The sequence below is a fragment of the Acomys russatus genome, chromosome 1 (assembly GCF_903995435.1).
Source record: "Acomys russatus chromosome 1, mAcoRus1.1, whole genome shotgun sequence".
In the NCBI taxonomy this organism is placed as follows: Eukaryota; Metazoa; Chordata; class Mammalia; order Rodentia; family Muridae; genus Acomys; species Acomys russatus.
Genome location: NC_067137.1, coordinates 109,660,364 through 109,683,869, shown reverse-complemented (window position 1 = coordinate 109,683,869; position 23,506 = coordinate 109,660,364). Strand labels below are relative to the sequence as shown.

Sequence of the window (23,506 nt, the reverse complement as noted above, 5' to 3'; positions counted from 1 at the left end):
GCGAGGCCTCCGCCGCAGCGAGGCCGCTGGCTCCGGTCCTGTCTCTTTAAGTGGTGGGGCCTGCGGGCCGCCCCTGTCGCTACTGCCTAGGTGGCCCCGCGCGCCGCTTTTGAGGGGCGAGCCAAGATGGCGGCGGCTTTGGCTCTGTGAGGAAGACGGAAGAGGCGGTGGAGTAGAGAAGGCGACTTGTAAGAAGAGCCAGGGGCTCTCGGGTGGCCCCGGGGCGTTCCGAGTCTCCCCGGCAGTGCTAGCTCATCGGCTTCGGATGCTTTAAGCGGGAGGAGCGGAGCGAAGGCTCCGGCTGCAGTTGGCTGGGCCAGGTACAAGGAAGGAAAACATGGCGGCGGCGGCGGCCTGAGGAGGCGGAGGCGGCGGCGGCGCGGGAAGCGGCTCTGCGGAGGTCATGGCGGAGGCAGGAGCAGGGCTGTGAGCCGAGCTGCCCCTTTGTGTGAACGGCGGCGCAGCGCGGCGCCTTCCTTGCCCGGGGCTGCTGGGCGGCCGCGCTCATCCGGCCCGGACAATAGCGCCGAGGAGCGGGCGGCGAGAGAAGGAGGCGGCGGCGGCCCAGGGCTCGGACCCGGGAGCGGGCCATGCGAGCGGCGGCGGCGGGGCAGCTCCGCGGCGGCCAGCGGCGGCACTGAGGTCCCGGAGTCCCCCGTCTGCGGCCGCCCGCCTTTCCCGGACACCGTCCCCGAGGGCCACTCGGGCGGGGCCCCCCGGCCGGCAGGATGACCGACACCCGGCGGCGGGTGAAGGTCTACACGCTCAACGAGGACCGGCAGTGGGACGACCGGGGCACCGGCCATGTGTCCTCCGGCTACGTGGAGCGGCTGAAGGGCATGTCCCTGCTCGTCAGGGCCGAGAGCGACGGTGAGTGGCCCTCCCTGGGTCCCGCGGAGCAGTGGCGCTCGGCCTGGGACCACCGCGGGTGGGGGGTGCGGGCGGGCGGGCGGGGAGCGCCGCCCCGGGGTCCCCAAGTCCCGCGGAGCTCTACGCAGGGGTAGCCGAGGTGTCTCCTTAGCCCGAGAACCTTGTGGTGGTGAGCGTTCGAGCCGAGGATGGGAGAGAGCGGAGCACGCTGCGCCGTGCCGCCTCCCCGGGGCGGAAAGGTCAGAGACCCGGGATCCCCGGCCCGGCGTGGGGGTTTGCGGGAGCGTGACCTTGAGAAAGGCATTTGAACGGATACCGTCTGCCCCCTTAGTTCGCCAATCCGCGGAGCAGACGTGAAACCTTGCTTGGAGCTCGTGAAGTTTAATAGCTGTTGCACACGTGGAGAGAGAGCGCTCGCTCGCTGCTCTGGTGTTTTCGGGTTTTGTTTTTAAACGGTTTCCGCCTATACCTTAAAGATCTTAAGGGTTGGCGGTACTGGTCTATAAGTCTATAAATCTGGCAACGCTACCGGACAGAAAATGCTGCCTTGGCTTGAGAAGACAGCATGTGTCTTGTCCGGGGTTGGTTGTCCTTTTCATAAGAAAGGCAAGTTGTTGTTATTATTGTTCTGGGTTTTATTTTGGTTTTGGTTTTGTTTGTTTGTTTGTTTGTTTTTCGAGAAACCCTACACAGGATTTCTCTTCGTAGCCTTGGCTGTCCTGGAACTCGCTCTGTAGACCAGGCTGGCCTCAAACTCGAGAGATCCACCTGCCTCTGCCTGCCAAGTGCTGGGATTAAAGGCGTGCGCCACCACGCTTGGCTAAGAAGGAAGACTTTGTAGTTCTACTGTGGGGACTCCTGAACCTTTGGAACATTTTATTGCAAACTTTTCTGATTGCTTCAGCATATAGTCCTCATTTGACTCACTGAGCAGGTGGGGAGAAATAATTTTAAAACTTGAGTATGCCCTTCTGCTTGTGAAACAGTCTTCAGGGTCCAAAGACCAAGTTGTTCAAAATAACGATTTTACGTTTCTGCGTAGTTTTCCATTTTCCAGTTACATTCTGTGGGTTTCACTTAATGAAAGAAAATATACATGTTGGGCAAAACTGCTCAAATTGTTTCTTTTGAGTATAAGTAAGGTAACCTTGTTGCATTAATCTGCAGTTTTACAGTTGGGAACTGTTTGTAATTGTTTTATGTCTGAAATATTGCAAATTGTTTCAAAGATTTTTCTTCTTGGAACTGTACCCAGAACTCAATCCATGAAAAGCCAGAGTCTTCTGGCTGTAATTGAGGATTGTAGAAACATTGATTTGAGTTGAAAAATGGTAATTTGGTGTATAGTGCCCATAGATGATCTTTATAATGAGACCCAACATAAGTTAACATTGTTTTGTTTTTAAAGCTACAGGTTTGTTTTTGTTTTTCTTCTTCTTCTTCTTCTTCTAAGGTGACAGGCAGGCAGTTAGTGAGACTTGGTCTGAAAGACGTTTTCTGATTACAATAGGTATTTTCCAGAGCGGAGTTCTTCTCTTCTTTTTCTTTTTCATTTCTGTTTTGTTTTTTTGAGACAGGGTTTCCTTGTGTAGCTTTGACTGTCCTGGACTCGCTCTGTAGTCCAGCCTGGCCTGGAAGTCACAGAGATCCACCTGCCTCTGCCCCCCAAGTGCTGGGATTAAAGGCTTTTGCCACTCCTGCCTGACCTAGAGCTGATTTCTTACTTGGCGGTTAATATTCAAGTTGAATGTGTATGCAACTGTCACACAGCCTCTATCTCTACCTGTTTGTACATGTGGAAAACTTTCCTTATAGTAAATTGGAAGTGTGGGTTTCAGGGTTGTTAGCTGCTTATTTTGAGGATGGGGTAACTGGGAATGCAGTGCAGGGTCTGGAACATGCTAGGCAAGTGATCTTCCACCCCACTACCTCCAACAAGCGGCTCAGTTGTGATATTTTAACTATAACTATATATAGGCTTTAGATCAGTTCCTTGAATTTCAGAAATAATACATGTGACCTTATTTCATATCACTGTGCCTTATTTGATTATGCAAAGACCCTTTTGTTGCTTTTGGGGGGTGGAGGAACAGAGTCTCCTATAGTACCAGGCAGGAATCAAACATGTCGTGTAGCCAAAAATCTGGAAGTTCTGATCCTCCTGTCTCTACCTGTCCACATCCTGGAATTATTCGTATACTACCTCATCCATCCTGTCTGTTTTTTGTTTTAGAGCCATTCTATAGCTATGGCTGGGCTGCAGCTCAAAGCTATTCTCCTGCCTGAGCCCCTCAAGTATTGGGATTACTGGCAGTGAGCTACCACAGCCAGCCAGTTTTACAATGACCTTTTGAAAGAATAAGCCTGAAAGGATAAGTTGTTACTGTCTTGGAGACCCTCTTCTCCTAACAAGGTGTTGTAAAAGTCTGGTGTTGTTGTTGTTGCTTGGGTTTTGTTGTTGTTGTTGGTGGTGGTTTTTTGTTTTTCCCCAAGACAGAGTTTCCCTGTGTAGTCTTGGCCATCCTGGACTTGCTTTGTAGACCAGGCTGGCTTTGAACTCAAAGCAATCCACCTGCCTCTGTCTCCCGAGTGCTGGGATTAAAGGCGTGTGCCACCACCACCAGGCTGAAAAGTCTGGTGTTTTTATGCCCTTTATATTTTTAATCACTTAGGAAATAGCCTCTAATTCTTTCTCCCATTTGGAGTTTTGAAGTTCTAATTTATTAGAACAGTTAAAATGGCTTTTATTTTTACACAAGAGGGAAAGGATCTAAACATAATTACTTGTAAATTTGTGTTGTGAGGAAAGCTAATTCCAGAGAATGGATTTAAGCTGGGTGTGGTAGAAAGGCAGGAGAATCTCAAATTCAGGCCTAAACAAAGAAAAATTGTAGGATTTATTACTAAAGCATTTCCCCCTTACAGGTAAATTCTAAATAAGATGAGTAATAGTCAAAGTTTATTGAGGGCCTCCTATGTGCCTGGGCCTCTTTAAGCAATTCACTTGTAGTTACAGACATAATTCTTAAAAGCCATTTTCATATGTAGGGACTAGAATTAGCCATGTTTTATAGATAACTGAGATGGTAAATACGGTCTATTTACATGCTATTTTATTCTTGACCTCCAAGACTATTTCAAAGAAAACACAATTTCATCCTGGGCTGCTCTTGAATTTGCGATGGGGTGAGGATGACCTTCAGTTTCTGATCGGCGTCCATTTCCTCGTGCCGAGAGTAGTTTTGTTGTGCCATTGTGCCTTGTGTGGTGCTGAGATCAGACCCCAGGCTCTCCTGAGGTCATTGGTTTGTTTAGATAGGGTCCTACCCTGGCTGCTTACAATTATGGTGTCTACTACTAGTTTGGCTCACCCATTATTGTATGGTTCTCCATTCTGTTACATATAATTAAGAAAACTTTTTCATTATGATGAACAATGAAGGGGTTTTGTTTTTTTTTTTTTTATTTAAAAAATACTTATTTTGTCTATATGATTGTTTTGCCTGCATATATGTATATGCACCACATGCGTGCTTGGTTCCTTTGAGGGTCAGAGGAGGGTGTTGGATCCCTTGGGCCTCACTGTCATGAGCTACCATGTGTGTCCTGAAACCCGAACCCCATCCACTATAAGAGCAGCAGGGTCTCACGCAACCAAGACTGGTCTTGAGCTCCTGTCCTCCTCCCTTCATCTGCTGTTATGCCTGGCAAAATGGGAAGTATTTCTGGTTTTCCATAAAGTGAGTTATTTTCCAGTAGAAATTAAAATTAGAGAAATAGGTGTGGCGGCACAAATGTATAATTCTAACACTTCCTTGTAATTGGAATGTTTGGGGGCGCTAAAGCAGAAGTAACCCTAGTTCTAGCTTAGGCTTCATGAGAGACTCTCAAAAAAGAAAAGGAAACTTAAAAAATTATCAAGGATGGGCTTGACCGCCAGCAATTGCATTCTCCCCAATAAATCTTTCAAAAGCATTGATTGTATATATGATAACATTCTTTTTTCTCCATGGATCTGAGTTTTTCAAGTTTTTTTTTTTTTTTGAGAATTTAGCAGAGTCTGGAGGCATGTATGTGTGATCCAAGTACTAGGTCTACATACTGAGTTTTGGGACATCATTGTCTAAATAGTAAATAGCAAGGCTTTGTCTCAAAAACAAATCATAAAACTGAAAAATAAGATGCTTAATTTTTCTTTTTGATTTTTCGAGTCAGGGTTTCACTGTGTAGCCCGACTGTCCTAGAATTCGCTCTGTAGACCAGGCTGACCTCGAACTCAGAGATCCACCTTCCTCTGCCTCCCCAGCTGGGGTTATAGGCATATGCCACCATGCCCAGCAACACACCCCTCTTTTAAAATTAGATTTAGTCTTTTTATTTTATGTGGTGAATGTTGTGGGTGGGTGGATATTTGGATAGATAGATATGCACAATGTGTGTGTTTGTTGCCAGAAGAGGGTGTCAGATCCCCTGGAACTGGATTTATAGATGGTTGTGGCCCGCCTTGTGGGTGCTGCGAATTGAACCCAGGTCCTCTGTGGAAAGCAGTAAATGCTCTTGCTGCCAAATCATCTCTCTAGCCCCAAGCATACCCTTTTCTTTAATAAAGGTGAGTTACTTTTTTTTCTCTCTTGGGTTTTATGGTAGTTCTGTGTTCCAGCAGAGATTTAGTGTTCTGTTTCATTTCCCTCTTAACTTATGAATAATAATGTAAACCTAGACAGTTTTAGAATTGGTGAAGAAAAGTTAAAAGTTGGAATTTCTCCAAACAGAAGAGAGTGTTCTTATACTTGCCAGGCAGTGTTTTACACTGAGCTATACCTTAGCTTAAAAATACGCCCTCTTCTCATAAAATCATACCAATGTTCTTCGCTCTGGGTTGCTTGGACAATATCAAGAATAGTATTTGGGGCTGGAGAGATGGCTCTGTGGTTAAGAGCACTCAGTCTGTTCTTCCAGAGGTCATGAGTTCAATTCCCAGCAAACACATGGTGGCTCGCAACCGTCTGCACTGGAACCTGATGTCCTTTTCTTGCATGCAAGTGTACATACAGCTAGAACACATAAAATAAATCTTCACACACACACACACACACACACACACACACACACACACACACACAGTGTTTGGAGTGGGCATGGTGGTGTACCTCTAATCCCACTCCAGAATCTGAGGCAGGAGAATGGTTCTCAATTTGAGGCTTTGCTGTCCTGTATTGAAAACCATCTTCAACCCCTTCCACCTTACCCACCAAAAATGTTTTTCCCCTTCCTCCCTGGTTTTTAAAGTCCTGGACTCAAGTGATTGGTTCTCCTACCTCAGCCTCTTAAGTGTCTGGACTACCTGGCTTCAAAAATTGTGTTATGTTTGGGTTTTACTTAAGGTTATTTATTATTACATTTGTTTATGAGGAGAAGGGTGTGTGTGTGTATACACGCAGGCACGCGCACAAGGAGGTCAGAAGGGTCACCTAATATGTGGGTCCCTACTGCACTCAAGTCATTAGACTTAGCAGAAGCATAGCATCTTACCAGCCCTACTTTAAGCTCTGTAAAATATTTTTACATTTCAAGATAATTTTATCTGTCATCTGAGTTACTTGTGTAACCATTAAATAGATTGAATTCTGTTAATTGAGACGTGAAGGAAAGGAGAAATAGGGACATATTCAAGGTAGCACTGCTTACTGACTACTGAGACTTGGATTCTGTGCTTGACTAGTGGGATTTTCTAGAACTCTTTGGTTATGTAGTCTGTCACTACCCACACTATAATTAGAAAAAGAGGCAGGTGCTGGGCGTGGTGGTGCACACCTGTTATCCCAGCACTCTGAGAGGCAGAGATAGGCCGATCTCTGTGAGTTTGAAGCCAGCCTGTTCTACAAAGCGAGTACAGGACAGCTAGGGCTACACAGAGAAACCCTGTTTCGAAAAACCAAAAAGAAGTATTTTGGGTGGAAAGGGTTTTCCTTCTGTTTTTTGTTTTCTATTTTAGCTGCTCTGATAAGAAGCATAGCATCTGTGGTTTCATGGCTGTTCTTTTAAGTCAGTCTTCATATAGAATCTTGCCTATAGTAAGCTTTGGGATGTATGTTTAGTTATCCAGAGTCAAGAGCCCAGTGTCAGTAGGGTACTCTGAAGGAAGTACATTTTAAAATTTGTGTACAACAGCTTTGTAGAAGACTTAGCAGTGGTAAATTAACCAAAACTTTAATAACTAAATGTGACAAGTTTAATGACCATCAGACAGTGATGGGAGTAGTTCATGGGATCTGAGTATTATGGGGGCTGACCTAACTTTTGTGTTTTTAAAATAATTTTTGAAGACTTTATTTTATGTATGAGTGCTCTCTTTGAATGCACACCTGCAGGCCAGCAGAGGGCATCAGATTCCAGTATAGGTGGTTGTGAGCCTCCATGTGGTTGCTGGGAATTGAACTCAGGACCTCTGGGAGATCATTCAGTGCTCTTAACCGCTGAGCCATCTCTCCAGCCCTTGGCTTTAATTATGGAGAAGGAAGGTTATGTTCACAATTGTGGTGCCCGTGGCGGTGAGAAGAGGATGTTGGATTGGTTGATGCTAGTGATAGAGAGCTCTGAAATTTTCAGCTTGTCCCAACCCTCAGCACGGGGGTTGGGCACATTGCCCTGTACATGTTAGGCAGATGCTCTACTGAGCTACACCATCCCTAGCCCAAGAACTCTGTACTGATCCAGCTTCTTTTGTGAAGGGATATGAGATCCACATAAAGTTTTCCAGTTATGTATATGTACTAGAAGTTTAGAAGTGGTGACAGTTTGCATGGAATGCTGACTAAGCAGTGTCATGACCTAAGGGCTTGTAATGTGCTGCTGGGTCACCACTGGCAAAGCTCCACTTCCTATTGCAAACCGTTGTTATTAAGTGCTAGTTGTATACTAGAGATTGGCTTAGGCGTTTCACATAAATTTTCAGTGAATACACATAGCATTGTTTTCCTAACCATAAATTTTAACGTTTTTATTCTTTGAATAGTTTTTCAGAGTTTTTCCCTCTACACTTAACAAGAAATGTGGGTGTGGAAGAGGGGGTTGTTTGGGTTTCTGTTTTTGCAGTACTAGCTTTTTGAGGCACTGAGAGGTGAACTTGGGTCTTACATAACAGACACACTGTACTGTTGAGCTACACACAACAGTAGCCTTCTTTTTGCTTGCCTTCCCCCAGCCCAGGATTATTTTAAACATGTGTATGTGTGCAGATCTGTGCAAGTGAGTTCTAGTGCCAGAGGAGTCAGATCCCATGGAGCTGCAAGTGCAGGTAGTTGTGAGTCAGGTGGTGTGTGTGCTGCGAATCTGACTTTGGTCCTCTGTAGGGGCAGTGTATGTTCTTCCTAACTGCTGAGCCCTCTCTCCAGCTGGTTCTATTTTGAGATGAGTTTCTCTCAACTTGCTCACATAGCTTCTTTCTGCCTCACTTTCCAAGTAGCCTGTTGTCGCCAGCCTGGGCTCCATTAAAGATTTTCTTGAATTCTGTTATCAAGTCTCTACTATAAAAACACTGAACAAAAGTGAGGAAAATAGCACCGAAGAGATGGCATGAAACACAGTGGTTAAACCATCAGCTCCCTTATCCTAATGTAGGTTCTGCAGCATCTCTTCCTGGTTTTCCTAGATTTTAAAAAAAAAATTTTTTTTTAAAACATGCTATTTGTTTGTGCACACAGGCTCAGGAAGAGATTGGGTAACCCATGGGAGCCAGTTTTTCCATCATGTGAGTCTGTTAGTCTTGGGGCTTGCTAGACCTTAAAAAAAAAAATTTGTTTGCTTGTATTTTATTTATTTTTGGTTGGTTGGGTTTTTGTTTTTGTTTGTTTGTTTGTTTGTTTTTGTGTGTGTGAGGGTTTGGTTTGGTTTTTCGAGACAGGGTTTCTCTGTGTAGCCTTGGCTGTCCTCGACTCACTTTGTAGACCAGGCTGGCCTTGAATTCAGTGATCTGCCTGCTTCTGCCTCCCAAGTGCTGGGGTTAAAGGCATGCACCACCATGCCTGGCTTCGTTTTTAATTATGTGTACCAATTAGTTTAGAGTTCTCTGAGACTTTCTTTGTTGCTTTCCTGAGAACCACGTTTGTTGGTCATCCGTTATTGTTATATTAGTATAGTTCAGCTGTCTCTGTCAGTTATACAAACCTCTCATAAAAGAGGCTTAATATTCCATTCTGTGTATTTGTGCAGTACCCTTTCGGTGGCATTTCTTAAAATTTCACTTAGAATACCTTCGTTCTTACTTTGAGGATCCCACACAATTCATTTGGGTTTTATCCATTAATACTTACATATTAGAAACTAAAATTGAAGCGAGGCGTGATGGCACGCTCCTTTAATTCCAGTACTCAGAGGCAGAAGCGGGTATATCCAGTTTGAGGCCAGCCTGGTCTACAAAGTGAGTCCAGGCCAACCAAGGCTACACAGAGAAACCCTGTAATCCCAGCACTCGGGAGGCAGAGGCAGGCGGATCGCTGTGAGTTCAAGGCCAGCCTGGTTGGTCTACAAAGTGAGCCCAGGATGGCCAAGGCTACACAGAGAAACCCTGTCTCGAAAAACCAAAAAGAAAGAAAGAAAGAAAGAAAGAAAGAAAGAAAGAAAGAAAGAAAGAAAAGAAACAAAGACTTAGATAACTATTCCGTTGAAAATAATGTTTGATTATTAACACAATAATGGTTAGATGTGTTTTTCTTTTGTGTTGTTGGGTTTTGTTCTGTTTTTTGTTTTTGTTTGTTTTTGGTTTTGTTTTTTTGTTCTTTTGGTTTTTTTGAGGTAGGGTCTCTCTTATTATGTAGATCTGCATGTCCTGAAACACAATCCTCAAACTCAAAGACATCTATCTACCTGCCTCTCCCTCCCAACTGCTGGGATAAACCAGGCGTGGTGATGCACACCTTTAGTCCCAGCACTTGGAAGGCAAGTGACAGGAGAATTGCTGTGAGTTTGAGGCCAGCCTGGTCTACAAAGTGAGTCCTAGACAGCCAAGGCTAAAACAGAGAAACCCTGTCTCAAAAATCAATCAATCAATCAATCAATCAAAACAAAAACCAACTGCTGGGAAAGATGTTGTGTATCACATGCCTGTGTTGTTTTGGGAGTTGGAGTGGGGAAGGACTGTCCTGAAAGCTTACTGCAGACTATTAAGTTCCTTTTGCCAGAAGCCTGTGTTGCTTTTGATGAGAGCCTTTGAACCCTTCTGCTAAGGATCATTTTGCTATTGTTGTGAATTTTAATGTAAGTATTTTTGGAGACAGATTTGCTATAAAGAGGTTGAGACCCACAGGTTGAGAATCACTGTTCTAAATGGTCTTATTTTACTCAGGCTTTTGGGGATGGTGATAAAATGCTTCAACTTTGGGCAATTTCCCCCCTTTCTGTTGTCCTGGCTCTATAACATTACTGAGAAGGTTGAAAAGAAAATGAAAAAGGGCTTGGTATCTGAAAAATAATTGTTAGTAGGGATTAAATGGCTGGCATTGGATGTGCTGGTGTGCCTCCACTCTTTTAGGAGCTGCCAAGCCAGGTGTGTATGTTTCTTTAAATTTTTTCTCCCGTTCAGTTCTGGGTATCACAACCAGGGACTTGCACATGCTAAGTTAAATCTACCACTAAACAATATTTCGTGCCTTTTCTTTTTTCGGTTCATGTTTATTACCAGTCTTCAACATAGGACATTTAGTAATAGCTAGAGACACGTTTCAAACAGTCAAGTGCCAGCGTTTTTGAGACAGGTTCTCTACATCAGTCTGGGGCTTGTGGGTTAGGCTAAAGTGGCTGGCTGGCTGGCGAGCACACACCAGGGATTCATGTCTACTCTTCCAATGTTGGGATTACAAAAGTGTGCTGCTATGCCAGGCTTTTGGAAAATTCAAATTTTCATGGTTGCATGCAAAGTTACTTTACTGACCCGTCTTCTGAGCCCTGGCTTTTGAATAAAAGAGTTTGATGGTTGGATGGTGCGTGGACGCATGGATTAGACATGTGGAGAGCTTTGAGAAGACTGGAGAAAAAGGAGCTTCTAGCTGATGGGTTGGGTATGTCTGAAACTACTTGAATTATAAAATAGGAGACTTTCAGGAGAAAGGATATAACCAAAATCAGAATACCTTCAGCATAAAAGCAAATAAGCATAATACTTGCTTATAGATTTTTTTCCCCTTACACCCATTATGGTGACACACCTGAAATACCAGCATTTGGGAGGATAAGGCAGGAGATTCAGGAATTTGTAGGTGGCTTGCACTACAAATGATTTCAAAGCCAACCACCACACACCTAATGAGAACCTAACTCAAGAAACGAGCCAACCAAAAATCTACAGTTTATTCCAGTGGTTCATGTTTTACTAAAGCAGTGTCAAAGTCCATATGCCTTTTGTTGTTTTTAGAGCAAGTGTTTACTATGTAGCCTAGGATAGCCACAAATTCAGTTATTCTGTGTCAAATAGAAGTATATGTTAAAATATATGAATTATTTTCCTTTTTTTGCTTTTGTTTTTTGTTTTGTTTTTCGAGACAGGTTTCTCTGTGTAGCCTTGGCTGTCCTAGATTCACTTTGTAGGCCAGGCTGGCCTTGAGCTCACAGAGATCCACCTGCCTTGCCTCTCAAGTGCTCTGATTAAAGGTGCGCACCACCACACCTGGCAAATTATTTTTCTTTTAACTTTTGGAGCATCCCATTTTCATTAAAGTCCATGAAGTTGGACATGCCTTTGACATTGGATTATAAGTACCAGCTTGACAACTTCTTTAGTAACTTCATTGGTGACAGTTGACACAGTATAAACACAGATATTAAAGCTTATCCAGGACATTCTTAGGACTTCCTTGAGTGAAAATACAGGTCCTGCTGTAACCTTTTTCTTTTTTAGAAGATTTATTTATTTTATGTTGATGGGAATTGAACTCAGGACCTCTGAAAGAGCAGCCAGTGCTCTAAACCACTGAGCCATCTCTCCAGTGCTTTAACTTCTTAAGTTTACCGCTAGGTGAGGTTTGCTTATCAGTCATACCACATGATTTATTTAGAATCCCATTCTCCTATGGAAAGGCACTTGTCTTTTTATAGGAAGAACACATTTCAGTAGCTTCCACTCCCCAACCCCCACTAACATTTATCTGTGACCTCTGAGATTAGACAATGGTATTGTGGTATATTGGATATCTTTCCTCTGTAGGAAATCTACTTCACGTCATAACAGCATTTACATAACGTTTGGCAGTTTCTCTCTTGATATGTCACCAGTATCTTTGCACTTTTGGGGTGTGATTTTATATATGTATGTATGTATGCATGTATGCATGTGTGTATGTATTATGAATATATGTCTATGTACCATGGGATTGTAGTGTCCTTGGAGACCAGAAGAGATTTGTCAGATTCCCTGAACTGGAGTTGTAGATGGTTGTGAACTGCCATGTAGGTTCTGGCAATTGAACCTGGTTTGGGTTGGCTTGTTTTGGTTTTTCGAGACCGGGTCTCTCTGTGCAGCCTTGGCTGTCCTGGACTCACTTTGTAGATCAGGCTGGCCTCGAACTCACAGTGATCCGCCTGCCTCTGCCTCCCCAGTGCCGGGATTAAAGGAGTGCGCCACCACACCTGGGTTCTTAACTGCTCTCTAGTTTCCACTTTAAAAGCAATTCGAACATGTTAAATAACTCAACAACCCAAACCCAAAACCATAGTTTAATTTTTAAGGTAGCCCAAGGTTGTAGCCATTACCTCGATCTAATTTTAGAACATTTTTCTTTGTTCAACTCTCTACCTTTAGATATAATTAATACCTCTTCTAAAATAAAATTGTGGTGCTGAGGGTTGAACCTAGGGCCTCATCTAGTAGGCAAGCATTGCCAGTGAGTTCTATCCCTAGCCCTTAAAATAGAAGTTTCTTTTTTAAAAACACCTGGGGTTCTTGTGGTGGCGATGGGTGGGTGGTTGGCTGGTTCGGCTTTTGGCTGTTTTTTATTGTTGTTGTTCGTTTGTTTGGGTTTTTTTTGGGGGGGGGGTAGGTTTTGGTTTTAATTCTTGTACTTTTTCTAGACTTACATTGTTGTTTTGTTTTGTTTTCAGATAGTCTTGCTGTGTATCTCTGGCTAACTTCTAGCTCCCAAAATGTAGATGGATTGCTTTTGAGGATTCAAGTTGTAATTCATAACGGATTTTGTTGAGCTAGATTATGCTTCAGATTTATTTTAAGCCGGCGTGGTAGCGAGTGCCTTTAATCACAGCACTCAGGGTGCTGAGACAGGTGGATCTCTCTTGAGTGTTGAGGCCAGACTGGTCTACAGAGTGCCAGGACAGCCAGGACTATTAAAGAAGCCCTGTTTCAACCCCTCCCACCCCCAAATATTTTTAGTGTGTGTAGGGGAGGGAGTGGTGAGCACATGAGTGCTGGTATAGACAGAGTCCTGGAGCCAGAGGTGGGTGTTAGGATTTGAACTTGTGTCCTTTGAAAGAGACATACATGCTTGAATCTGCTGAGCCATCTTACTAGCTCCCTGCTTTTTCCCATAGAAACCATTTTATGTATAATTGCATATATGCCTGAACATCATCTTAGTGGAAAATAATAAAATTCAATTTTTGTTCTAGTAAAGGAACTGGAAAAATACAAAGATAGTTAACTGGGGCAGGATCTGTTTATTTTCTTAGTACTGGGGATTGAACTGAGCCTTGTACATGCTAAGGATGTACAATGCCACCAAGCTGTGTCTTTTCCTATGACTTTACCATTTTCAGAAGTTCTAAATATCTGTTAATTTGCCTGCATTTTTCCTGTGGTGTATCACTGATGTGGGTCTTAATCTGTAAAACAAAAATCTGAAAATTGTGAATAGAATTAAATGCACTGGGAATTTTTTATAATTTGGCAAAAGTTTGGAGAAAGAAAGGCAATTAACACCCCCTCCCCCCCAAATTACGGTAATTCTTGTCTGCACCCCAGTAAGCCAGAAATTAGGAAGGGGCACAAAAGAAAAAAGACTAAAGAGCTGGGATTTGGTGGGTGGGTAAGCAAATGTTTAGTTACCTTAAATTCTGAGAGGATAAGAGGCTTTAATGGAGCCTTTCTGAGTCGGTGAATGCTAATGTATGGCTGATCTTACTTTGCACTGCTCTGAGCCGATAGTGAAAGGTTGCTTATACATTTACTAAGTGCATTTAGCATAAGGACAAAGTGAATGTGGAAGTAGTAAGCACTGGCTCTTTGTCAACTGTCTAGCCACTGTTTGGAATGTGTGAAGCAACTGTAACGTGTAATGTGAGAAGGGAGAAGGACAGCTGCAGAGAAAAATTATTTATTTCTCAAGCCAAAACTTCTTTTTAGAGATACTCTGTCTCCAACTAGAACTGGGCGATGAGATGTGAGGTAGAAATGGTGGATGCTCACAGTCAGAGCTGTTCAAAAGACTGAGGTATGAGAATCATAATTTTTATTGTGTTACATAGTGAGAACACAACGGGAAGGACGGAAAAAATAGAAGAAAAAAAAAGTAGAAGAAAGAAATAGAAAATCGAGGCTTCTGAAGGTGACCTGGAAACCTACCTCTCCTTCATATGTAGTTTTGAGTTAACTTAGATAGCTACTTAATGCTTGATGTGAATTCTTTCCACCACACTGGTTACAGTGTATTAAGATCCTTATTTAAAAGTATTCTGTAAATCCTACAGCATATCAGACATTATTAACCCCAGGTTATCTTAGGTTCCAAACAAAACAATGGTATAGAAACGTTATTAATTTGATTGAGGTCAGTAAGTTATTTATTGAAATATTGTGCTGTGCAAATATGTACAGTTGTTACTTGTTGATTAAAAAAAATTTTTTTTTTCAAGACAGGGTTTTTCTATGTAGCCTTGACTGTCTTGGACTTTGTAGACCAAGCTGGCCTTGAACTCACAGAGATCTGCCAGCCTTTGCCTCTCAGAGTGCTGGGGTTATAGGTGTGTACCACCACACCCACCAAATGGCTAGATTTTTATTGCTTCCCAGTCTTCATTCCTCATAGTATCGTGCCTGTCCTGTTTTTTAAAAAAAGACAAAAATTGAAAGTATATTTGCTACGTAGTTTAGTGTATCTGTTTCAAATGCTTGAGACTTGGTCTTAACCTGTACTACCACCAAAAATCCCAAAAAGCAAGTGTGTTTCTTAAGCTATAAGTTAGTGTATTTAAGTTTTTATTGTATTCATTGTTTTGTTTGTATATGTGAGAATAGCTCTTTGTGCCAAGGTGCACATGTAGAGGTCAGAGGATAGCTTTGAGAAGTGGTTGGTTCTCTTCCACGGAGGGTTCCAGGATCAAACCCAAGTCATCAGGCTCTTGCAGAGAACACTTTACCTGCTGAGCCATCATCTGGCCAACCTCAAATTACATTTACTGAACATTTGTTTCTTAACTGTGAAGGTATACATGTAACTAACTGAGAAAATAAGCATGTGTATATATAAGGAAATCTGATTTTTCTGTTTTGCAATAACAGTTTTTTTCCCTGTTTTATAGGTTCTCTTCTTCTAGAGTCCAAAATAAATCCTAACACTGCATACCAGAAACAACAGGTAAATAAGTGAAAATGTTGTGTATTGTGCATTATCTTTTCAGTTTGGTAATTGAATAGTTTACCATTTGATTCCTTTTGGTTTTTCAAAACAGGGTTTCTCTATGTAGCCTTGGCTGTCTTGGACTCACATTGTGGACCAGGCTGGCCTCGAACCCACATCATCTGCCTGCCTCTACCTCCCAAGTGCTGGAATTAAAGACATGTGCCACCATACCTGGCTAACTTGATTCCTTACAATAAGAAAATCAGAACAGATTACAACATTTTACCAAACTGATAATTAAAAAGTATTTTGTGTTTGTGTGTATCTCGGACCTGTGGAGTCAGAGAACAATTTGAGGGAGCTGATTTTCTCTATTCTGAGAATCATACTTGGTTTGTCAAACTTGGTGGCAACCGTCACTTATATCCTGAGCCATTTTGAATGTCCGGTCTACGATTTCTACCAGTCTATATATGATTAAAAGGTGATGTATGTTTGTTTTAAGTAAGTGTATGTATATTTTGCTTGAATGTATGTCTGGGTAGCATGTGCATGACTGGTTTCCTCGGGAGTTAGGTATCAATCAGAAGAAGAGAATTAGCTCCCATGAACTTGGAATTTGGAATAGTTGTAAACTGCTGTGTGAGTGCTGGGAATTGAACCTAGATCCTCTGCAACAGCAAGTGCTCTTAGCTACTGAACCTTCTCTAGCCTTGGTGTATTTTGCTTTCTGATGCTGATAAAAGAACTCTGTCTCTTGCAGGCTGATAAGCATGTGTTCACTTAGGTGTTTTATTTATGTGTGTGTGTGTGTGTGTGTGTGTGTGTGTGTGTGTGTGTGTGCGCGCGCGCGCTTGCATGTATTCAGGTACCTTCAGAGCTAGAAGAGAATGGTGGATCCCTTGGAGTTACAGGTGTCTGAGATGCCTGCTGGGATCTGAACTGGGGTCCTCGTGGTTATGCAACAAGTGCTCCTAACCATTTCTACACACACACACGTTACTGATTTTGGGGTGTCCCCCCACTCTTTCAATTCATTTTATTTACTTTGTGTGAGAGTATGAGCGCTAGTACACGTGGAGGTCAGAGGACAACTTCGGTGTCAGTCCACTCTTTCTGCCTTGGATTCTGAAGGCCTCTTCAGGCTTGAAAGCTAAGTGCTTTTACCCATTAAGCCTCTCTCCTTAGTCCTCAGCCACAACTTTAAATCAAAAAGAAGAAAAGCCGCCTAAAGCTGAGTTCATATTACAGGTATTCTAGCAATACATGGTTCTCTAAAATTAAAGTAGCCATTTCTTCCTTTTTTCATGAAGGAAAAAGCAACCATTGCTGTAATAATCAACTACTGTTAACATAGCCAAGTGGCTAAAGTTCCCTTTTTTATTATCATAGGTGCTCTTGCAGACAGAATGTTAGATTGTCCTCTAGAACAATATTTTATAGCTAGGAGTCTGTTATAGCCTCAGTAGGGCCTTAGAGTGCTGTTAAAGGATTTTTAAAATAACTTCAGTTTGAAACTGTACTTTTTAAAAAATTTCTTTCTAACACATAAAGAAATACTTTGCTTTATCATTAAGTATTAAAATGAGTCTAGAAGGACGTTAGTATTGGTCAGGGCTGGGTGTGGTGGCACATGCCTATGAGCCTAGCACTTGATTCCAGGATAGCAGAATCATGAGCCTCAGCTATAAAGTTTGAGGCCTTGTAACAGAAAAATAAAACAGACAAACATAACTCAGTGGGGGCGTAGAACAAGCGTAAAGTTAACTATGCTGGTGGTACCTACATACCTGTAATTCAGTACTCGGGAGGCTGAGGCAGACACGCCTGGACAGCCTGATCCTATTTTAGCCATAGAACATGGAAACAGTGTGAGGTGTTGGGGAGAACAGGTAGGTGCTTAGAGAGTTCAAGGGCAGCAGTCATGAAGGAAATAGACACGCTAGCCCCAACACTGCTGTTAAACTGAAAACTTGGCAGAAATGTTCCTGAGCAACATGAGGAGGGTATGGAGACATTGATTGATAAGGACCGTGGGCTTATCCGGTTGGGACAACAGCAGTCAAGAGGCAGACATTACTCGGCTCAAGTACTCAGTGGAATCTGGTCCTTCCCGATCTATCTTAATCCTTGAAGGCTTCTAGGGTTGAGGAGAATTTCATGGATCCCTGGGAGAAACCTCAGTCTTCGGGTTGAGGCTGGCCCAGGACAAAGGACTCCTGTTCCAGACTGTCAAATGGGGCTGGGCACTTTCCTTTATGCATCCAGAGCACAGGCTGGCCTTCTGAGGAAGACATCCCAGAGGTTAGGTAGAGGGAGCCCACTATTCTAGCCTGTCGATGTGGAAGTCTACCTGGACTCTTGACTCAAGGGTAAGGCAGGTTCAGGATCTCTAGCTTATTAGCTCTAGAAACTGTTTGATGCTCCTTGTTGGTGCAGAGGATTGCCACTTGATGTATCCTTAAAAACCCACATTTAGGCTCCTTCTGGTTGAGCCTAGCAGCTCAAGTGTCACAGTCAAAGGAGCAGTTCATCCTGAAAGCTTTCTCCAGTTTACAAAGCTAATTCCTGCTGTAGGCCTTGTGGGCACACAGGTTCATTGGACCCTTTGTTTTGATGTTGGACTTGTTTATTAACTCTCCCAGCCTTTTAAGAATACAGGCTTCTGAACTAGATACTGAGGCACATACACCAGTAATCTTAACTACTCAGCTCAGTGCAGAGCCACCTAGAGCAATACTATAAGACCCTTTTTCAAAATTAAATTCTGGAACTAGTAAGATGATTCAGCCAGTAAAAGTGCTTGCTGTCCAGCCCAACAACCTGGAGTTTAAGCTCCTGCATCTACATGGTGGGAGGAGAGAACAGACTGTCACAGACTGTCTTGTGTCTTCCACATGTATATCCATAGTGCTCATTCCCTCAACACACTGTTGGCTCTGTTTTTTAACAATTAAACTTTATTATACAACCCAACTAGCTTACACAAGAAGGAAAAAAAGTTAAAGGGACAAAAGAGTGAACCTTCTGGTATCCGTTCCACGAGACAGGTCCTTAGGTGTCTCTCTGGCCCCTCTGTGCTGATCTGGCCTGTTCGCTGCTCCACACGCGCCCAAGCCAGGGCTTAACCTGTTGTTCTCCTCTCCACCTGCCTGAGTCACATGGGAAGGGCGGTCTCCTTCTCCTGTAGAGGGTCAATTAGAAAAACAATAGCCCAGTTGGGGTTCCCAGGTCTGCTTCCTGAATTCTAGGCCCAGGATGGCTCCACTCAGTGTGTCACAAGGTATTCATGGGGTGCCCCAAGGGTAAAGCCCTCCAAGACTGTTTCCACCTGTGACAAAGCTTAATCTTTTCCACAACACACATGTGCTTGTTTGGTTTGGTGGTTTTGGGGGGGGCTGGGGGGGATGGGGTGGCATTCAAGACAGGGTTTCTCTGTGTAGCCTTGGCTGTCTTGGGCTCACTTTGTAGCCCAGGCTAGCCTTGAACTCACATAGATCTGCCTGCTTCTGCCTCCTTGAGTGCTGGGATTAAAGACATGCCCCACCATGCTCCACAGTATAAATTTTTATCTATATTGTAACAGATTTGAGGTGACAACAAGCAAGAAGAGAGATAGAAAAGTAAGAGAACAGCAAGGAGTCAGTCAGACAGCAAGCAAGACAGAGACAGATAGAGAGCCAGAGAATAAAGTTCTCCTGGGCTTTAAGACCTTCAGCTTGTGCCGCATATGCCTGAGTATCTGAGTATTTCTTTTTCCTCCATTCCTTAACCACTCCTCAACAGCTGGTCCCTCTAGCTAGTTGTTCAACCAAAGGTTGGTTTACCTTAACCAGCTGTTCACGGCCTGCTCAATTCTTCCTACCTCGGATCCACCTCTCTTCTCTCCACTGTTCCCGGAGCTGGTCTGCAGGAGCAGCACTGTATGACATATTGCATGTATGCATATATGTGTGCCACATGTATGGTTGTTGCCTGTAGAGGTCAGAAGAGGGCATTGGCTTCCATGGAATTGGAGTGACAGACAGTTGTGAGCTACCATATGAGTTCTGGGAACTAAACTTGGCTCCTCTACAAGAACAACAAATGTTAAACAGTAAGCCGTCTCTCTTAAAATTTAAAGATTTTAAAGATTTTAAAATAAAGCCCTATTGGAATGGGAGGAAAGGGTGGTAGAAGCTGGGAATGTGCTGTTCCTTGAAGCATGGTGCCTTTATGAAAGTATTGAAAACCTCTGTGTAAAGAAATAAGAGGCTCATCTGTTACTTGTTTTTGTTCGAGACAGGGTTTCTCTGTGTAGCCTTGGCTCTCCTGGACTCACTTTGTAGATCAGACTGTCCTTGAACTGACAGCAAGCCACTTGCCTCTGCCTCCCCGAACACTGGGATTAGAGGTGTGCGCCACCATAGCCGATTACATGTTACAGATTTAACCATATTTGTTTTGAAAGCAGATCTTACACTGTAGTGTAGCATGGCTTAGGACTTACATAGCCCTTGCTAGCTTAAAACTCAAGGCAGTCAACCTACCTCAGCCCCCTAAGTGTTGGATTAGAGACAGGGTTCATTCATGCCTGGTTTAGCCAATAATTTCAGAGACCGAAGAAGCTACAGGTAAAGAACAGCTGTTGACAGCTGGGGGTGGGGCAGGTTTTATTAATCCTTTATGTAGACTTCTTGTTGAGCATTTTAATAAGACTATAAAACACTATGGGGGCTGGAAAGATGGCTCAGCAATTAAGAGCACAGGCTGCTCTTCCAGAGGACTGGATTTTGTTTCCAGCACCTACATGTGGCTCATAACCACCTGTAACTTCAACTCTAGGGGATCCAGAACCCTCTTCTGGCCTCCATAGGTGTTGCACAAATGTGCACAAGCATGCAGAGAAAAGCACCAACACACATAAAATAAAGATGAGCCTTTAAAAAAATGTGTCTATGTGTTGTGTCTTTGTACAGTAGTTTTGGTTTTTTAGTATGTAAGTATTCTGTATACATTTTACAGTGTTTTCATATATTGGCCAAACTTACAGGTTTTAAAAAATTATTTATTTGTATGTGTATTGATGGTTTGCCTGCATGTATGTCTGTGTGAGGGTGCCAGATCTTGGAGTTATAAACAGCCAGGAAGCCAGGCGTTGGGGCGCACGCACTCGGGAGGCAGAGACAGATCGCTGTGAGTTTGAGGCCAGCCTGGTCTACAAAGTGAGTCCAGAACAGCCAAGGCTACACAGAGAGACCCTGTCTCGAGGGGGGAAAAAAAAAAAAGAAACCCAAAACAAAACAAAAATCAGCTATGAGCTGCCATTTGGGTGCCAAGAATTGAACCCAGGTCCTCTGGAAGAGCCATCTCTCCAGCCCCAGACTTCTGTTGTTTTTAAAACATTGCTTCACGTGTATATTTGACAGAGTGAAGTGTAAAAAAGCATTGATTATTACTAGTAGCAGTGTTGGAAATGTAAAAGATGGTGTTCTGAATTCCTGTTGCCTTGTTGCTTTATTTGCTATATATATACCTTGAAGAGTTTGTGATAACGCATGTAATCATTCAGACTTTTTCCCCCAAAGGATACTCTGATTGTATGGTCTGAAGCAGAAAATTATGACTTGGCCCTTAGCTTTCAAGAAAAAGCTGGATGCGATGAAATCTGGGAGAAAATATGTCAGGTAATTATAAGAATAGAGAAACAATACACTGTCTTTAATAATTTTTCACTCAGTAAACAAGATAGTGGGTTTCTTAATGATATTTAAGTATAAGTACATTGTTGTGCATTTTTAATGCCCCCATTACTGTCCCTTGTCCCTCCTCCCCCAGTTCCCTTTTTTCCTCATGTAGTCCTGCTTTTTGTCATGTGTTGAAGTCTAGATTCTGCCTATGAAAGAAAACATGTAGTTTATCTTTCTTATTCTCCATTACCTAACTTGTTTCCCCCTTAAGATCTCCTTCCTCAGGGTTATGCTAAGGATAAAGTGGGGCAACAGGGCAGGGGGGTGTTGGTTCCCCAGTTGAGAGATGAGGGGCAGTGAGAGGCAAGCTAGGCTCTCCTGAAGGCAGCGTAGAAAGCAAAGAGGGAGCCAAGAGGGACACAAGTTTTGGCCTGAGCAAGAGGAAGGATGGACATCCGAGCTGGGGACAGTTGCAAGAAGAGCAGACTTGCTGGTCGTGGCAGCACATGCCTTTAATCCCAGCACTCTGGAGGCAGAGGCAGGCACAATTCTGAGTTCAAGGACAGCTGGGGCTATAAAGAGAAACGCTGTCTTGAAAAGACAAAATCCCTCTTTACCCATAAAGGCCCTAGTCTACTTTCATGTTCTATTAATCCTGAATCCTCTCCATAAGAAGCATGCTTGTCTGTCTTGTCTAATCTATTTAACCTGATGATGTCTAGTTGCTTCCATTATCTACAAATGACATTTCATTCTTTACAACTGAGTAAAACTCCAGTGTGTGTGTGTGAGAGAGAGGGGGGGGGGGCTTTATCCATCCACCTGGTGATGATGTGGATGTGTTTCTGGGCTGGCTCCTTATCTTGATTGTTTTAAATAGTGTAGTAAACATGGACATATTTGTATCTGTGATTTATTGACTTAAATTCCTTCAAATGTTTACTTACGAGTGTTAAAACTCCCATCATGTGGTGGCTCTATTTTTAGTTTGTTTGCTTTTCCCCCCAAGAACCTCTGTACTGATTTCAATAGTGACTGTGTTAGTTTATGTTCCCACCAGCAATGTTTCCTCTACATCTTTGCCACCATCTGCTGTCATTTTTTTTTTTTTTTAATGTTAGCCATTCTGATTAATATGAGATGAAATCTTGATATTTTGTTTTGTGTTTTCTTGGTGACTAATGATGTTTAATACCTTTTTATTCATTTTATTTAACTTATAGATAAATTGTGAATAATTATGGTATACAATAACCCCATTCTCAAATAACCCACATCTAGCCCCTGATACCCAGAATTCTACTCCTGTTTCCAAAGCTCATCTTTCCTGGCTTCCATATAAGTGAAATCCTGAGCTTTTCTTATTTTATGTAGCTGAACTTTCCCCAGGTTCACCCATGTTACTGCAAATGGCACAGTTTTCTTCTTTTAACATTCAGTGTAAGCCTCTGCCTGCGTGCCAATATTCAAAGTAGTAAACCTGGGCTGGATTTGTATCTGTCCTCCTTGGCTCTCCTTTGATTATAGTCTCATCTTTACTGTGCCTTTTCATAAGTCGTCTTAAAACGTGTAGCCCAGGTCGGTCCTGATCTTGCCTATGTAGCTAAGGATGGTTTTAGTCTAATTATCCAAAAGCTGGGTGCATTCCTCCATCTCCTGAGTGCTGGGATGACACATGTAAGCTACCATACCTGAGTTTTTTACTCTGTTTATGGATTGAACTGAAAGCCTCATGGACGCTAAGCAAGTGCTCTTCCATCTAGGTTATATTTTAGCCTATTCCCTAGTCTTTGTTACACTGTTGTATTTTAAGATTTATTTTTACTTAAGCGTATACCTGTATGTCTTGAGTGTTTATGCATGTGTGTGCTAGTGTCGGGCCAGAAGAGAATATTGAATCCTTGTGGAACTGTACTTAGACATTTGTGAGTTGTCCAACCTGGTTGCTAAAATCTGAACCAGGGTCCTCATGATGGAGCACCAGGCACTGGTAACTAACTGCTCAGCCATCTCTCCAGCTTATGGGGTATTTTGTTTGGGGAGGTTTTTGGTTTTTTGGTGTTTGTTTGCTTGTTTGTTTTTGAGACAGAGTCCCAGCTCAGCTAGATTTTGAACTTGTCAAGTAGCTAAGACTGACCTTAAACACCTGGTTATGCTGCCTCCATCTCCTAAGTGCTAGGATTAGAGGCATGCACCACGATGTCCAGGTTTAGTCTTTGTGCTGTGTTTTTTTTTTTTTTTTTGTTTTTTTTTTGTTTGTTTTTTGTTTGTTTTTTATTAACCAATTTTCATTACTTGTATGCTTTCTCTATAATAGCTTACTTAGGTACTTTATGTTTTATCTTATGATGTATTCCTCTCCAATGATATTCAAACTGTCTTTTTTTTTTAAAGATTTATTTACTT

General features: G+C 42.9%; 1 protein-coding gene across 3 annotated transcripts in view; it reads left to right on the top strand.

Annotated features, from left to right (window-relative positions):
* Nucleotides 1-474: 474 nt before the first annotated feature.
* The window catches only part of Ppp4r3a (protein phosphatase 4 regulatory subunit 3A), a 47,838-nt gene continuing 24,806 nt past the window's right edge, over nucleotides 475-23,506 (top strand). The window contains exons 1-4 of one of the 3 annotated variants that reach the window (XM_051150561.1): nucleotides 723-870; nucleotides 14,338-14,417; nucleotides 15,391-15,446; nucleotides 20,999-21,097. Coding sequence is in view for 2 of the 3 variants with exons in the window: in XM_051150551.1 (XP_051006508.1) it covers nucleotides 729-870; nucleotides 15,391-15,446; nucleotides 20,999-21,097 (297 nt within the window). In the remaining variant the exon portion in view is untranslated. Of the gene's footprint in view, nucleotides 871-14,337; nucleotides 14,418-15,390; nucleotides 15,447-20,998; nucleotides 21,098-23,506 lie in introns of all 3 variants that reach the window. The other 2 variants (XM_051150551.1, XM_051150555.1) reach the window with 2 other exon arrangements.